Source organism: Podarcis filfolensis (assembly GCF_964270895.1).
Source record: "Podarcis filfolensis genome assembly, chromosome: 2".
In the NCBI taxonomy this organism is placed as follows: domain Eukaryota; kingdom Metazoa; phylum Chordata; class Lepidosauria; order Squamata; family Lacertidae; genus Podarcis; species Podarcis filfolensis.
Window position 1 is genome coordinate 83,973,577 of NC_139605.1, and position 18,484 is coordinate 83,992,060.

The 18,484-nt window shown below is 44.7% G+C and overlaps 1 protein-coding gene across 1 annotated transcript; it reads left to right on the top strand.

Moving 5' to 3' along the window:
- Positions 1-314: 314 nt before the first annotated feature.
- LOC310755240 (TBC1 domain family member 24-like) lies at positions 315-18,200 on the top strand (the record flags this gene model as incomplete). The annotated part of the gene is made up of 7 exons (XM_083597726.1): positions 315-504; positions 7,349-8,381; positions 9,333-9,491; positions 12,857-12,920; positions 14,478-14,573; positions 16,448-16,712; positions 17,783-18,200. The coding sequence occupies 7 exons, from the start codon at positions 315-317 to the stop codon at positions 17,926-17,928; spliced, it is 1,953 nt and encodes a 650-aa protein (XP_083453852.1). The 3' UTR covers positions 17,929-18,200.
- Positions 18,201-18,484: the final 284 nt, after the last annotated feature.

Sequence of the window (18,484 nt, forward strand, 5' to 3'; positions counted from 1 at the left end):
CCCCTACTTCCCCTCCCCTCTCCTCTGTATATTGGTATGTTTGTTTTTCTGGTACACATGGGACTCGTTTTCTTGTGATATTGCAAGGACCACACAGGGAAATAAAGTTTACCCTTGGAAAAATAAATGAGCCTTTTTAATGGTCCTGATGATATTTTGATCAGTATCTTGCCTATTTACATCCTGCTTGTCAGAGAGGCATATGGCCGGCATGAATGAGTGAGTAGGTGGGGGAACGTTTTACTAGTGTTTACACCAAATAAGCATCTCCTTTGGGGAGGAGCTGTCTGCACAGGAGGCCTCGGGCCCAATAAATGAGGCACAGGAGCAAAGCTTCAACCAGGTCATTCGAGCAAGGACAAGGGATGCTGCAGATTGGGCTGAGTTATACCAGCCCCACTGGGGCCCCCAGAGCAGATGTCCCTCTGGACAAAGCAAGGGCAAGAAAAACAGCAAACACCCTTATGGGTGAACTAAAGGAAGGCAACCTGGAGACCACACAAGGTAAGACATCTCCAATCAACCTTGCAGATCATCAGGGAACAAAAGTATAGAGTCAGCTTAGATTTTACTTGTATCTATATACCAGAAGGTGGCTTGAGCAGCCTAGGCTAGCAAGCTGTTCACCTGGATGGAAGTGTTATTTGCTCTTAACGAGTAGTTAGTTGTAATAGTGCATTAGATCCAAGTGTTGCAGGGTTTTGTATTTGGCTGGGGTAGACCCGATGTCTGTTCTTTTCCTAGGGCTAGTACACAAACTGTGTGGCCACAGGTTTTCCACACCTGAACTACATACAGCAACTACATACAGCTTTAAAGCTCCAGGCCCTCAATTTAGCATGCTCCCTGAGATATGCTGGACAGAGGGAAGCATGCATTTACAGGCTGTTTCTGTTTCATTTCATTCTTTTATTATACATGTTTTATTTGTACAATAGGGTTACAATGTACTGTACTAAAGAAAGCAAGACTTTCAGCAATTCAGCTTGTGTATGCATTATCAGTTTAAAATGCTAGTCGTTCTTTTTCGTAATTCAGATTGAAGCTGGTTTGGAGGAAATGAATCAAATCGCAGCAGTTCCCAAGAAATGACAGTGTGTACACAGCTTCAGTCTAACCAGGCCCTTATTTCTGGATAGAGGCAAGGCATGTAGATATGGCACAAGCAGGAAGCTTTCTGTTGTATAAGCTAGCTTTACTAACATAGTTTAAAAATCCTAACTACAGAACAGCACAAGCTGCAGAACATAATGTTATCTGAGATATATTTATTTATCCATGTGCTATTAAAAGACAACAACACTTCCTAAAAACACTTAACCACAAGTTTCAGTACTGATGAAGCCACATTTTTTCAGCAATTGCAAAACATTCCTTCCAACTACTCTTAGGTCATCATTAACTAACTCTTTTTAGCAATTGCACAGTATTTCCCCCAGGGGGACTAAACTTCAACAGCAGGGCTAAAGAACTTGCCCACAGCACACATTTAATTTCAGAGGTTTTCATCTAATGCAGGAGTTTTAGGCACACCTCGGGTCTGTAGACAACTATAATGACCTTCCCTGGCACAGTTTAGCCTCTCCAGTTGTCTCTTTTATCTCTTGATCCATTTTCTCCAACATGTTTTGTATACGTTTTCCCTTGCCATGTAACTTCTTTGTTCCCAGGACTTTCCATATGGTTTATCCCAGCAATGCGTAAGGACACCCCGCCCCCCCCTCTCTAGATCATTCCCACCACAGCTGCAAGCCTTTTTTCTTCATTTCTTTCTTGCTCTCAGTTCTTTGGTTTCTATATTCTGAGCTGCTCCCTGCTTTCCAAGTGGTAAGAACATGGCCAGCCCCATTATAATGCAAAGTAGATCTAGCCAATTAGGGAGAGAGAATGTGACATACTCCTTGGTTCATTTTAAGGTGTGTCTGTGTGTGTCTTCCCTGGTGAAAATGTCATTGCTGCCCCACAGAATGAAGCTCAGAAATCCAGGGTGATAGCGTAACTGCAAAAAAAAATGTTTTTCCTTCCAGTAGCACCTTAAAGACCAACTAAGTTAGTTCTTGGTATGAGCTTTCGTGTGCATGCACACTTCTTCAGATACACTGAAACAGAAGTTGCCAGATCCTTCTATATAGTGAGAAGGTGGGGAGGGGTATTACTCAGAAGGGTGGTGGGAATGGGTGATTGGCAGATAGCTGTGATGAGCCTGTTGATGACTCTTAACGACTGCAATAGGTCTCACAGGAAAAAGCAAGGGGTGAGAAGGTGAAAAATGGCTTTGTCATGTATAATGAGATAAGAATCCAATGTCTTTGTTCAGACCAGGTCTCTCCATGGTTTTAAGTTTGGTAATGAGTTGCAATTCAGCATTTATGAATTTTCTAACTCCAGCTTGTTAGTTTTAAATTTGTATACCATCCATAAGCGCTGACTTATGTGGAACCCTGGTGCCCAAGTACCCACAAATTTTTAATGAAGCCCCCCCCTCAAGGTTCCACTCCACGGAGTGAGCATACCACAGGGCAGGTGCATGTGACTTTGGCACGCCCCCACTACATACGTGAGTAATGTCAGCATGCTGCCGGACATGCTGATGTCATGTGCTCATGCCACAGGGCATGCTGACACTACACAGGCACACTGCGATGGTGTCAGCATGTCCCAGGCACCCACTGTTTTGGGGCCAAGGTGGCGCGCCTGATACCACCCTTCATCCGAAGATCTCAGGGCAGTTCACAGCATAAAATGCGTATTTAAGACGTGATTCTCCCCTTCCCCGAAACTTGTAAGAACGAAAGAGAAAACCTTCCCAATGCAGAGAAATCCATCATTATTATACCCATACAGTGGTACCTCGGGTTACAGATGCTTCAGGTTAGACTCCGCTAACCCAGAAACAGTACCTCGGGTTAAGAACTTTACCTCAGGATGAGAACAGAAATCACGCGGCGGCAGCGGAAGGCCCCATTAGCTAAAGTGGTACCTCAGGTTAAGAACAGTTTCAGGTTAAGAACCGACCTCCAGAATGAATTAAGTTCTTAACCCGAGGTACCACTGTATTGCTGGGTGTGGGGAGGTTGAGAGGATATGGTTTGTATCAGTCCTGCACCCAGTGTTGCTTTACCCACTTTACTGGAGGGACAGCGAAGTTAAGAGTGTTGTATGACAACCCTGCTGTTGTTATTCTGGTTTGTTGCTGCTGTTGTTAAAGGGAAATGCAGGATGGACTGTGAAATTGGTTGTAGCAGCTGAAAAATTAATTAAAGGTACAGGGGTGAAGGGAGCTAGGGGAAAAAGTTTAAGTTCTGGGTGGAAGGACGTTATGTAGATACCAGACATAGACAGAAAGGCTAGCCATTTAGAGAGCGAGATGGGCGTAGACATGGTGCATAAGTTTCTTAGAGGCCAGGCCTATCCAGCTTCGATGACTATTTTTCACCAGATCTATCAGAAATGGTAGACATGTTCTTTGGTGTTAGTTCTGTATGCATGTATACACCCCCCAGCACCTAAAATATTCCTGCAGACACCAGTGAACTGGAGTGTGTCACTTTCCCAGACCCTGAAGGATATTACATCCCCAGGCTAGAAATAAAAAGCCAGGGATCAAATACATTAACATTATTTTGTTAAGTGCCTGAGACCCATCATTTGGGGGAAACCATAGCTACGGACTCTGTAACTGCACTCAGGGCCTCCAAACTAACACCACCCTCTTCAGCTCTGAGAAGAGCAACAACTTCCAGATGGTTTTTTGCATTTGATTGTCCCTCGCTACTCTCCGCCCCCCTTCTTTCTCCAAGCAATGAGCCATTGCAGCTGACACCCGTGTTTCTGTTCTGGCATTTCTATTTCTGTAGCATCTCTGCAGTACAAATTAATAATATAACAATGCTATAAATTGTTAGGCGACAGGTGTTAACTGAATGCTAAGCATTAGCACAGTTTAACTTGCAGCCATTATGAAGGATTCTGGGAAAACAGTTCTGGACCTTATCAGCTCCAAACCTACAACAGCAAGTGTGCACCCAACTGTTATCTCTCCCCCCTGCAGGACCATGCAAAATCACAGTGATATCACTCCCAGTATATTTCAGCTTTAACTATTCAGCCTCTAAGGTGCTCTTCCCAATGTATCTTCTAAACCTAATGCAGGGATGAATAGCATTAGGATCTGGGCAGCCATTCTTGGAGGCATGCTATTCGGAACAGATTTTGGTAAAAAACTTGCAAGTTCTTACTTTATCATGTTATCAGAGATGTCAACAGGATTTCCTGTAAACAGTAAACTGTATAGGGATTAGGGTCCCTGCATCCCAACCCCCAATCTATTGACAAGAACTGCTGCTTTGGCAGATAGATTAATGTAACCTAGCCTAATTTAGAGGGCTGTTGCAAATGTAAAATGGGGAGGGGAGGAAAACATACACAATTTTGTGCTCTTGGGTAGAAAAGCAAAATGCAAATATATGCTACACAGCACATAGTTATCTGAAGAAGTGTGCATACACACGAAAGCTTATACCCAGAACAAACTTAGTTGGTCTCTAAGGTATCTGAAGAAGTGTGCATGCACACGAAAGCTTATACAGTGGTACCTTGGGTTACAGACACTTCAGGTTACATACGCTTCAGGTTACAGACTCTGCTAACCCAGAAACAGTACCTCTGGTTAAGAACTTTGCTTCAGGATGAGAACAGGAATCGCACGGCGGTGGCACGGCGGCAGTGGGAGGCCCCATTAGCTAAAGTGGTACCTCAGGTTAAGAACAGTTTCAGATTGAGAATGGACCTCCAGAACGAGTTAAGTTCTTAACCCGAGGTACCACTGTACCCAGAACAAACTTAGTTGGTCTCTAAGGTACCTGAAGAAGTGTGCATGCACACGAAAGCTTATACCCAGAACAAACTTAGTTGGTCTCTAAGGTGCTACTGGACATTTTTATTTTTTATTTCTTATTTTAACTGCATCAGATCAACATGGCTACGTACCTGAATCTAGAAGCACATAGTTAAATTATGGAATAAACGCCCATGGGAAGCAATGTTGGGATGTAGATGGCCATCAACTTAGATGGAAATAAAAAGAGGATTAGATAAATTGATGGAACATAAAGCTACTAGCCACAATGACTAGGATATGCTTTCATTGTATCCTTCGGAATACTAGTTACTTGAAACCATAGGAGGGGAGAGTGCTGCTGCATTTAGGTCTTGTGTTTAGCTTCCCACAGGCATCTGGTTGGCCACTGTAAAAACAGGATGCTGGACTAGATGGGCCATTGGCCTGAACTGGCAGGGCTCTTATGTTCTTACATCATTGCATTCACACACATCACATAAATACTGTAACACTATAAAAGTAGCCTCCTTGCTCTAACTGCAATGTTTCACAATCCAGATATTTACAGCAAGATACCCAGGCAGACAAAATGTTTGACAAACCTGATAGCTAACACAGAAAGCTGTATACATTATTTAACAATACATTGCATGGGACATTCCAACCTAAATTTTATTTTATTACTTATGTTTTAGCAGATCAGGAAGCAGGATCAATTAAGTATTAAACACACTGTGATTAATGTGACCTACATTCACCATGATTTCTAACGTTTCACCAGTTTTACGTTCTGTCTTCTATTTTAGAAAGCCCTAAACTCCATCATGGGGAGAATCAGCAAAGTAACCCATCTGCTTATTTTATGGCTGTCATCTGCAGCTGCAGGCATGGCATCTCTTTTCTCCTGAGGAGGCCTTCCCAGGAAGTGGTTATTAATTGCCTGCCTGCCTGCCTGTCCCCACCTCTCTCTCATTTAAATGATAATCTACCTTGTTACTTGAAGATGATGCAGTTGCCTGGCTCAGATTGCATGATGTTATTCACGCCTTGATTGGCTTTTCACAAGCCTGCCTCTGGAACATTGAACGGCCCATATCATCAAGCAGGTGGATACCCTTTTGCCCATGCCAACAATTTCACATTAGGAGATTCTGATTTCAGATCTAAATGGAGTTGAAGCTTTCTGAAGGAAGCTTATGGAATACTTCCTAGGTTCCTGAACTCCTTACTCCCTCAGAGAATATGTGCTTGGGTGATTTTAGGCTCCAAATACAGTCTGGGAAAATGCACTTTGAAAACCCTGTTGCTATGCAAATAGTTCCTTTTGCCTTTTCGTACCACTTTAAGATAAAGTGTGGTTTATAAATCAGTTTTAGAATACCATTTATTCATTCTAACAATGCCTAATGATTTTGATTTCCTGACCAACAAGCCTCTGTTTATATGTTGCGTAATGTGTATATGGATCTACATTCTCTGTGCCAGGGATTGGAAACCCCTTTTCAGCCCAAGGGCCACATCCCCTTCTGGGGGCCACATGCCATTGCGGAGCAAGGCCAGAGGCAAGCATGGGTGGGGCAATGAATGGAAGTTTTACCCTTGGGCAGTAGGCTAGTTTCTACACATGCTCTCACACCCTTTATCTCTGCTCCACCCAAGGAAGTAAGAGTTAAAAGACACATTCCAGCCTGGCAAAAACACTCAAGGAGGGTGAGAAGCAAGGCTAATGGTGGGTATGGCTTTGAGAGAGTCCCAGGGACCAGACAGAGAGACTTGAAGGGCCACATTCAGCCCGCCAGGCCTGAGGTCCACCACCCTTGCTCTGTGCTTAAAGGTAAAGGTAAAGGGACCCCTGACCATTAGGTCCAGTCGTGACCGACTCTGGGGTTGCGGCGCTCATCTCGCTTTATTGGCCGAGGGAGCCGGCGTACAGCTTCCAGGTCATGTGGCCAGTGTGACTAAGCTGCTTCTGGCGAACCAGAGCAGCACATGGAAACGCCGTTTACCTTCCCACCGGAGTGGTACCTATTTATCTACTTGCACTTTGATGTGCTTTCAAACTGCTAGGTTGGCAGGAGCAGGGACCAAGCAACGGGAGCTCACCCCGTCGCGGGGATTCGAACCGCCGACCTTCTGATCGGCAATTCCTAGGCACTGTGGTTTAACCCACAGCGCCACCCATGTCCCTATGTTCTATGCTTACTCACATTTAAATATTTTGTTGTTCTACCTTTTTAACTAATGATGAGCAGATAGCTTTTATTTACATGAGAGATGGAAGCATCCCCAAATACTGTACTTGGTAAATGAAAGCTTATGAGGTGACAAGCGATAACTATGACCGGTGCTTGTGTTTAAATTTTAAGTGGGAATTGTCTGTGGTTGCAATTCCCAAGAGATTGGATAAAATCCCAGTGCTTTTCACCCACGGTTGTCAGGAACAGTTTAAGCAATCTGCCCAATGGTGAGATGTGAGTCGTGCTGAACCATGGTGCTTTTGCTCCACAGAGACCACTGATCTATCTAAGGCCTGCTTGCAAATCCCTTCGGTAGTTGCGATGGACATGGACGCAGCCTCCTGCTTATGCTGTAGCAAATTTGTGGACCAGAACAAGATGCCCAAGCTGAACGAGCAGCAGGACAGTCAGGAGCACCTGTTTGGCAAGTCTATGAAGGAGCTCAAAAAGCTGGCGAGGGAAGGGCGCTGGGCAGGAAGTCACACTCTGAGGGCGCAGGCCTATCAGCATGTAATCCAGCACATACCGTGCAGTCTCATGACCCCTGACGCCGAAGTCTACAGAGATGTTGCCAGCAAGCTGTTTGAAGCCCCGAACGAGAGCTTCGACCCATTACCTGAATTCCTGGAAGGAAGCATCATGCCCGAATACTGCCTCTCTGAAGAAGGGGTAATTGCAGTGAAAAGGATACTCATCTGCATTTCCAGCTTGTACCCCGACATCACCTACTGCCCCCTGCTTCCCGCTGTGACTGCCCTGATGCTCCATTACAGCCAAGGCGAGGCCCAGTGCTTTGAGGACACTTGCCGGCTCCTCTACTGCAGTGCTCCCCACACCACCTACATTGACCATTCCTTCCTCACCCACGAGGCTTCGTGCATGACCTTTGGGGACCTGGCCAACAAACACTGCCCAGCTGCCCACCGCCTGATAGCGAGCTCATCGGACAACATCTTTGAGGTGTATTCTGACTGGCTGGTCTGGCTTTTCGATGGCCTCCCGTTCGATTATGTCATCCGCATTTTTGATGTGTACCTTCTGGAGGGGCAGAAAGTCCTCTACCGGATCGCGCTGGCCCTGCTCAAGCAGTTCCAGCTGTCTGTGGCTTCACAAGGCTTGGATGTGGTAGATATCAAAGGGAGCTTGTGGGGTTTCATGCGGGACATTCGTGAGCATATGACCACCGACAAGCTTCTGGAAAAGGCGTTCAGCATCCGGCTTTTCTCCCGCAAAGAAATCTGGCTCCTTCAAATGGCTAACAGGAAGGCATTAGTGGAGAAAGGAGTGACCGCAGTGCAGCACAGGTACAAAAGGCCACGAGGCACCATCCAGTAGATCAGTCAGTAGAACATGAGACTCTTAATCTCAAGGTTGTGGGTTCAAAAGATTCCTGCATTGCAGGGGGTTGGACTAGAGGACCCTCATGGTCCCTTCCAACTCTACTTTAGATATTGCACATTCTCTTTTGAGAAGCACTCCACCAAACACTATGGCTAAGTCAATTACAGAGCACTCTACAGTACAGCTACAGATGACCAGAGACATTCAATCTCCATAGGATAATCTCATACAGATTTTTTTCCTGCTAGCACTATGGTTCCCACTTTAAACAGTCATGACCTGCAACTAAAGAATTCTGGGAGCTGTAGTTTGTTAAAGGTGCTGAAAGTTGAAAGCAGCCCCCTGTTCCCTTCCTAGAATTATAATTTGCAGAGTTCCCTGGGGATTGATTGTTAAACTACTCTGGAAATAGTAGCTCTGGGAGAGGAACAGGACTCTCCCACCAACTCTCAGCACCTTTAACTAATTACAGCTCCCATAATCCTTTGGGGGGGATCATGACTGATAGTGCTTCAAATGTGTGATTGTGGCCTCAGTATAGAAGCACAAAAAGGACCAGGATTGTCCCAAGTGACAAAGGGATTTAGGAAGCACAAAGGCACATGGCATTGGTAAAGCGATATTTCTGGATCAGCTGCTTTAGAATTAATCTATACCACATTGCCAATTGTTGCATTAGTTCTCTCCAACGGTAGGAAAAAGTAATTGCCTTGACTAATTTTGAATCTCATTCTTTGGAACTGACACAACGTTCTGTTATGTCTACTACCATTGGACATAACATATGATGAGCTGACTGTGTGTTTGGTTAGTAGTATCTTTGGAAGAAAAATCTTTGTCCTCAGGATCGGGATCTATGGAGCTATTTACAGTACAGGATTAATTATTTTCCCCTTCTCTCCTCTGCTGTATAGGCAACCATTTCACCTCACTGTGAATGCCCACAATTTCTCTTCCACCATTGTTACTGCTCAGGAAATGCGTGTTGTCTGGTCCTGGATCCCTGAACGATTTTCTTTGTTCTCACCTGTTCAGATATTCTCAACTTCGGAAAATGGATACAGCTTGCAGAGGTAAGTTGGCATCTGCACAGTGAGTTTCAAACCATCAGAATTCTCAACAGGATAAAAAAGGTTAAAACATTTGGGGCTTTTTAGTTTAGTTATAAGGCAAGTAATGGGAGACATGATAAGGTTTTATCAAATTATGCATGGTGAGAAGCAAAACTTTTTTTCATCTCTCCTAATACTAGAACCTGGGGCCATACAGTGAAGCTGAATGTGGGAAGTTTCAAGATGCATAAAAGGAAATATATATATAAATATATATATATATAGTACATAGCTAAACCAGTGGAGAGAGATTTTTCTCCCTCTTCCATAATACTAGAACTTGGGACTATCCAGTGAAGACTCAGGGCAGTCCTTTGCACAGTGCATAGCTAACCTATGGAATGACCACTAATTTGGATGGCTTTAGAAGGAAATGAGGAAAAAAATCATGGATATGGGTATCAATAGTTACGAGCCACAACAGGGCTAGTTCATTCAGGGAGGCTTGGGGAATAATTCAAGGTTGTGCAGGAAATGAGGTAATATCCTGTGAAGTGTGTTAGTGTGCCTTGGAATGGTGCGTTGCTTTTGTGTTTGGGTTTATTATGTATTTTGTGTTCTCACTTTGTATTTTTATGTTGTGAACCACCCTGTGACCTTCAGATGAACAGAGCAGTGCCAGATTTACGTATAAGCTAAACAAGCTATAGCTTAGGGCCCCACTCTCTTGCCCCCCCCCCGAAAACGTAAAGTGAAAAAACTGGATGTACATTTCCAAAATATAAGATAAAAAACAAATAAAATAAAACCTACATACAGCAACAGTGTTTTGTGTTGTGTAGGCTCCTATGATGTGTAAGTAATGGGCCCTGCCTGCTAGCCTGCTCCCTAAAATATTCAACACAAAAAACAGTCCAATTTGTTGTTGACAAAGGACAGCTGGACATATAAAGGGCCCCATTACCTTCAGTAGCTTAAAAGGTAAAGGGACCCCTGAATGTTAGGTCCAGTTACAGACGACTCTGGGGTTGCAGTGCTCTTCTCATTTTACTGGCCGAGGGAGCCAGCATACAGCTTCTGGGTCATGTGGCCAGCATGACTAAGCCTCTTCTGGTGAACCAGAGCAGCGCACGGAAATGCCGTTTACCTTCCTGCCAGAGTGGTACCTATTTATCTACTTGCACTTCATGCTTTTGAATTGCTAGATTGGCAGGAGCTGACACCGAGCAATGGGAGCTCACCCCGTCGCGGGGATTCAAACCATGACCTTCTGATCGGCAAGCCCTAGACTCTGTGGTTCAACCCACAGCGCCACCCTTGTCCCCTTCAGTAGTTAGGGCCTCATCAAACCTAAATCTGGCCCTGGAAGGAAGGCACACAAATTTAATAAATAACAACAAGTTATCTGTTGGAGGCAGTATGCCTCTGAATGCCAGTTTCTGGGAATCACAAGTGTGGAGCCTACTGTTGCACTCAGCTTTTGCTTGTGAGCTTCTCTGAAGCAACTAGTTGGCTACTGTGAGAACAGGCTGCTGGACTATTGCTTATTATTCAGGGAATTTATCTAGGCTTAAGAATTAATTTGAGAACGTACCCCAATGAATTATTATTATTATTTTGCATAGGAATTGCCACAGCGATAATGTTTGTTTGAAATATTTTTTCAGCCAAAAGGGCTCCCAGGGTAGCTGACATGAGATTGATAATAGTGTGTGCCCTCAGACTAGCATGGCACAACGTGATAAAAAGGGAATAAGAAAACTCCAGGAGCAGTTTTTAAAGTTTGTATAAGGATCAGTTGGGATGGAAACAGCAGAGGAAGAGAAGGAGCAAAATGGAGCTGATCTCTCTGGAGTGGCCTTGCTTCCCTTCTCTTCTTCTGCTGCAGGCTGATGGAAAGGAAGTGGTCCTATGCTTCTGACCCATAACATTTATGTTGCTTGGAGAGAAGCCTTCTGGAAACGGGACTGACTAAAAGCAAAAGGCAAAAAAACTGTACAATATCATGTTAGGATTTCAATGCAACACACAAATAAGCGAGGGGAAATACTACTTAAATTTGCTGCATGGATCATTTGGATGCCAGTGTTGTCCCCGCCCCCCTGCTGTTTTGAAAATGTGCATGCAGAAGCGGCTATAGAGATGCAGCCTGCTAAGGTCAGAAGGGTCAACCATGAATTTGTGATGACTACCTTGGAAAGTTCCCAGGACTCGCTTTACAGGCCATGCATCTCATACTAGCACCTGGCCATTCTGTCATTACAAAGAGATGGGCCTCGAGCTATTTTCTATTGACATTTCCAAATAAAATAACGTCAATATTGAAGTCTGGCCAGGTACACTGGGACACATGTAACAACAGCAAATCTTGTTAGAAAACAGCCCTGATGGTCTGCTTGGTAGAAGTGTGAAAGCTCCCCCTGCCCTCTCAGAAGATATATAGTAGGATCTGATCAGTGTCACAGTCCTGGGGCAAATAATAGTTAAGACACACCCACATCCAAAGAAATATACTTTCACAATCACAATTAAGTTGCCTGATTTCAGACCTAGGAATCGTATGTCAAGATCCTGCATGTACCCCTGAGATTATGTTGTGCTTAAAATTTTATCTGAGCAATTACCTGCACCACTGAGCAAAAATTCTGGCTTCAAATTCCACATAGCATGCCAACTTTGCCTGTTATTGCACATCCCTAAGCAATACTGAAAATGAACGAAGGAGTGTTTTTGCCACCTCTCCTTTATGAGTTTGCAAAGGCTGCCTGTTTAACACAGCAATGGTAAGCACAAGAAGATTGATGACCGTCACTACGTACTGCTATTCCTCCAGGTATTTAAACTAGTAACGTCCAGATCTATAGAAAGAGATGCACAGACAGATTTCTCAGTGATGCATGAAAACACCAAAGGGATGAAGTTACGTCCAACTTCTGCAGAGACCTTGCAGTATCAGTGTTGCGACTCAGAGCCATCCCATCTCCTCCCTGCGTTACTTCTTCTTGCACCAGCAGTGGACTTAATCCAGAAAATCCTCCCCCAAATGCAGGCAGGAGGACGCAAAGCATCATGGGGTCCAGCCCAAGAAGAAACAGAAGAGCATAGAGTGCAACAGGCAGTTTGGGTGGATTACATGAGACTTTGGCCTGATCCAGCACGACTTTTGTTCTTAATGTGGAAAGCATGCAGTGGATCTGGATGATTATGCAGGAAGCCTGTTTTGCTTGCACCTTGATGCTTTCATTGCCCCAGGCTTCCTAGTAATGCACTAAAGTAGAAAGTACTGTGCTGACAGGTCACAGTCCATTCGACTTCCACCTCAGTGCTATAATGGGATTGCTTTCCCTGAAATTAGCTCATCCTTCTTCCATCTTTGTTTCTTGCAGGTTTTATTCCTGCTGTGAAGGCTACGAACCAACGGTACTGCTGTTAAAAACCACACTGGGGGAAGTAAGTCTCTTCTGAGCATCCGAGAGACCTGCGGGTCGGGCCTTTCTTCTATGGGTCTAGGCTGAAAACGCAAATAACAAATGTCAGAAACCATCGGCAGAGTACTCTGTACATGCTGCCTGGACTAGCAACACGTTCCAAAGTTCTCTGTTGAAGGATGCTCGCTGAACAGTGAACACAAGCATTTGTTCGTTCATATCTGTAACTCACTCTAATGCTTGCCAAATCGGGAAGAGTGGGGATGGTGGAGGCAAATTGAGATCTGGGTCAGAATGGTTAGTAAGGCTATAAAGAGCATCTGTTTCGAGACACAGGACAGTACAGGTTCCCTTACCCCCAGGTGAAAGGGATACTTCCAAACAGTACTGTTCTTTCAGAATTGATAGAAGGCACTATCACGTTTCTTGGGTCACTCTTAAAGACAGCAATACTGGGCAGGCAAAGCTATTTTGTCATAACAAATGAATGAGTGTATTTATTTGTAACTGTGCTACTTTGGATGTCAGTTACATGCCAGTTGCATATCTGTTTCACTCCTGAGAAAGGAAAAAGAACCACAACTGAGTTCTGTTCCACCAAGTTTTCATACTCGATAGGGAGCTGGAGCCAAGGACAACGCATTGCTTTCCACTCACAATCTTAAGTGTACACTTCAAAATGTAACACATGAAATGGTCCAGGCTTTCCTTTAACTAGATTAAAGTGACATTGACACATTGTGGGTGGTGCTTATCTTCATGGCTGGGTACCTGAAGGAACACTTGCTTCCACCTCAACCTGCTCAGGCCCCCCCTCTCTGTCTAGGTCAGCCTTTCTCAACCTGTGGGTCCCCAGATGTTGTTGAACTACAACTCCTATCACCCCTACCTAGCAAGGCCAGAGCTCAGGGATGATAGGAGTTGTAGTCCAACAACATCTGAGGACCCACAGGTTGAGAACCACTGGTCTAGGTGATCAGAGGTGAGTGAGGAGAGGCCTTTTCTGTTGTGGTGCTTTGCCTCTACAAGCTTCTCTCCAAGAAGGCTCAGCCTTCAGAACTTTTCTGGGGAATTTTATGGTGCTCTTTAAAGTTTTTAACTTTTTAATGTTCTGGTTTCATGCTGTTTAGCTTAAAACTTTTTAAAAGAAGGCTTGACTTATAGCGTGTAATTCATGTTTCTTTGATTTGTTAGACACCCCAGATCTGCATGTCATTGAAGGGAAGACACATTTTAAAATTTAATTTAATTAACAGCGAGAGATCACAAATTACAAACCTTAAGCTCTCTGTCAATCCAAAGTCCCTATCCTAATATTTGCTCCAGTTTTATCTGCTTATTATGCTGTCATAAAATGGCTAAAAGACTGTGATCGTATCTCATTTTGTGACACTACTCTATTTGGTACATAGCCATATCCAATTATGGCTGTGCTGCTCCAATTAAAGCGTTCGAAGGGAGTGACCCTATCAATCTTCTGTGATAAAATATATATATTTGGCTCCTCAGCTTTTTCTGAGACCCTCTAGGAATGACAAATGACAGAATTCATTGCTTCTTGCCTCTTCCTTCCATACAGGTGTGTGGAGCATTTCTGTCCTCCGACTGGAGCGAAAGGAAAAAAAGTGGGGGGACATCAAGTTTCTTTGGCACAGGAGAATGCTTTGTTTTCACAGTGAGTCTAAAATTTATTCCCGCAATGGAGATTGGGTTGATTTTTACAATTTTTAAAGTCCTTTTATTCATTGGCCTTTAACTGGTAGGTCACAGCCTGACCAATACTGGATCACAGTCCGAACTAAAGTGGATCCCACCAGCAGCACCAACACCATATAAATGAGCAGTAAAAATTAAATGTGGGCCTCAAAATGCATTTTCAGGCTTAAGTTGAAGCCCACTCTGCCTATCCCAAAATGTAGCTGTGAGTCTCAACACCCCTACTAGGTAAGGCGGCCAGCCGGCTGTAGAAGAGTTGCAATTTCCTCTTCTGCGCCACCTTGTTCTGAAAGTGCAGCATGGCATGTGAACACAGTGAGCTTCCTGCATGTACAGAAGTTGCCAGAGCTGCTTCACCAAGTAGTGAACCAACCAATTCACTACTAGGAGTCTGGGTGTTGCAGCCAACTACAACCACTGCTTAATAACTGTGACATACCCTCCTTCATTGGCAGTATTTAAGCAGAGGCTGGATGGCTATCTATGTCCTGGCTTCCCTTCTCAGACACAGTACATGGACACTGGGCTTCATTGCTACCAAAGGCTTCATTCCACAGTTCACTGCATGGCCTAAACATAAATCAGGGTGCAGGTTACACAGTTCATAAGCAGAGTTCTAAGTTCATGGCCAGGTGGTCTCAACCCCTGTCATGCCTCCTTGGCTTTCTGTTTGAAGAATAGGGCAGGCACAGCCATTTGTGTGGATCAAAGTAACACAACTGGGCAAGCAAGTAGGCACTCCTGTGAGCAGGCTGTGTCTGCTCACAGTAGCATTCATGTTGGTGTGTACTTGGGAGATGGAGTCTGGTTCACTGCCTGGCCAAAATTCAGGCACCTCCCTGGTTTCTGGGGAATTGTCATTAGCTGGAAGTGGGTTGGGGGCTGAGTCGGGCAGCTCCCCCTCTTCAGTTCAGATATCTGCCACTTTCAGGGTAGGAATGTCTCCAAAATAATGACTCAGTCCTGTCCCCACCAGGTCCTGCTTGGCACCTCCTAGACCACTTGGCCCCTTCCCAGGACCCAGCTCAACCATCATATCTCAACCCTCCTCCAACCAGCCCTGCCAAGAAGTCTCCTCAGGGCTCATGACAACCTGAAATTGCAACATTCCACTTGCGCTAATCAGGGGGCTGGTCTACGTCAGGGTTTCCCAAACTTGCTTCATCAGCTGTTTTTGGACTACAACTCCTATCTTCCCTAGCTAGCAGGACCAGTGGTCAAGGCTGACTGAGACTGTAGTCCAAAATCAGCTAGAGACCCAAGTTTGGAAAACCCTATTCTATATTATCTTGAAGTTTCCCTCCAAGCCTTAAATTCTATGTGCACTATGTTCATATTGAGGTTACCAGGAGCTCAGTTGAACCAGTTTCCTCAAGGAGTCATGCCCTAGGGCAGAGCTTTCCAAACTCTGTGTCGTGACACTTTAGTGTGTTGCCTCCAGTGTGTAGGTGTGGCACATGAAACTCCCTGTGCACCTCCCAGGGCTGGAAAGGGGTTAGTTTGACCTCCAGTTTGCTAGTAAAACTAAATTACTGTATCATGAAATGATACATGTCGAAAAAGTGTGTCACTAACATGAAAAGTTTGGAAAGCTCTGTCCTAGGGGAAGGGCCACAGCTCAGAGCAGCACATCTGCTTAGCATGCAAATAGTGCCAAGTTCAATCTTTGGCACCTCCAGGGCTAGGAGAGACCCCTGCCTGAAACCCTGAGGAGCTGTTGCCAGTCAGATGGGCTCAGGCAACTTTCCTATGTGCCCTCCTGTTCATGTGCTGCCCTAGCAGAGCAACCGCAATGGAAAAATATACTTGATTTATGTTGTTTTGCTTTGAAAGGTTCACCCAGAAATGGAGCGATATGAGTGGGTGTTCATCAAGAAGCCTGAACAAGCTAAAGCTCTGCCTCGATCCCCACGCCCGCGCTCTCCATCTCCCTTCTCTTCCGAGGGTCACTCAACAACCAGCTCAAACCACCTCACTGTGCCAGTGCTGGACATGATTAAATACCGCCTCTCTCCATTCCTGGCAATTCGACACTTCAAGCTGCCTTCCAAAACAGCCTCCATGTTCATGTCTGGAACTCAGAAAGAGATCGTCATAGGTAGCTATGCTTCTACTATGATACTATAGCTGTCACAGAGACCATAGTGCTGCAGACATTTCTGGCACCCAGGACTGGCCCTATTGTTAGAGCGGGGAAGCTGCCTCAAGCAGCAGTTGCTGGCAGGGAAGGGAGGCAGCAGTGGCATGGTGTTGTTGGGGTAGAACTGAATGTGCCATGTGACCTGTCCTGAACAAACACCTAAACATTGACCATGCTGGTTGGGTCTGATGGGAGTTGCAGTTTAGCAACAGATCCCGCATCCCTGCTGTTAGGGGTAAAGGATAAACCAAAACATTTCATAGAGGAACTGAGTGATGAGAAGCCTTGCACTGGTATCAGGTACAGCTCTATGTAAGGTAGCACAAATAATATCAACTTGACAGCCTACCAATGATGGTACAATGAGGCCTGACTGCTTGCATGCAGCAATACACACCTATGGACTACACTGTTTGCATGCAGAATGAGACATTAATCTAAACTGAGAGACCTTTGTGCTCATATATAATGCAGGGGTGCTGTGCTATACGTGAGCAACCTAGCAGCACACGCAGCCTGAGAATACTATGGCTACTGATGACAGCCACTAGGAGGCTACATGATCACATTAGCACAGAAAATATTCCCAAGTACTTTGGCGTAAGATAGGCATATGCCTTTCCAGTTTAAAAGCTTATTTTGGAGCTCCTTGCAAACCGTGTTGAAATTTAGGTCAGGTTTAGTCCCTGGAAATGCAAGATTAATCCCTTCGCTGTCTTTCACCAGTTCAATTATTTAGATGAAGCCATTTGAATGGTTGTTACTATGTTTCAGCAGGTGGTTTGCTCACAGAGTAACTATAATGAAAAGGAACTAGTTTTGCAAAATACCAAATTTGGGGCCAATATACCGTACACACATTTCTTTTCTGTGCCCCTGCATATGCTGCTGTCCTCCAATCAGAGTGTTTCAGATTTAACTTCACAGCAATGAAATTTGCTTCTGATCACACAACAGAGGACAGCATTTCAGTTTGCTTTTCATAGCCAGCAACAGCCCACAACAAATCTCTGTTCGTTTCCCCCCAGGTGGTGGAGGAGGCCAAGCTTTGTTTATTGACGCTGATCTGCATCATGGGAGAACAGAGCACTGCGAAACATTTGACAACCCTCCTCTCTGCCAAGAAAACTTCCAGGTGCAGCTTCTAGAAGTCTGGGGCTTTCAAAACTCCTGATAGTGCCAATGAGGTGCAATATTTCAGGCTGACATTCGTCTCCACAGCACTGGGCATGACAACTGGTAGTGAAAGAAATGACACAAGGTGGTATCTGGAGATGTCAGGAGCAGAACATTTTCACACATTTTGGAAACTGTCCACTAATGCAAGACTTTGGGCACTATACTTTCTAGTGAACAATACGAACAAAGGGAAATAGTCCCAACCAACTATAAATAAGCTGAGGGGAAATGGGATAAAAATGTGAATAAACTGATGTAGTAGCTATAGTTCAGTGGTACCTCGGGTTACAGAAGCTTCAGGTTACAGACGCTTCAGGTTACAGACTCCGCTAACCCAGAGATATTACCTCAGGTTAAGAACTTTGCTTCAGGATGAGAACCGAAATGGCACGGCAGCAGTGGGAGGCCCCATTAGCTAAAGTGGAGTCTCAGGTTAAGAACATTTTCAGGTTAAAAACGGACCTCCAGAACGAATTAAGTTCTTAACCCGAGGTACTACTGTATATGAAAAGTATTTTAATAAGATGGAATACCAGCTAAAACGGGGGTCG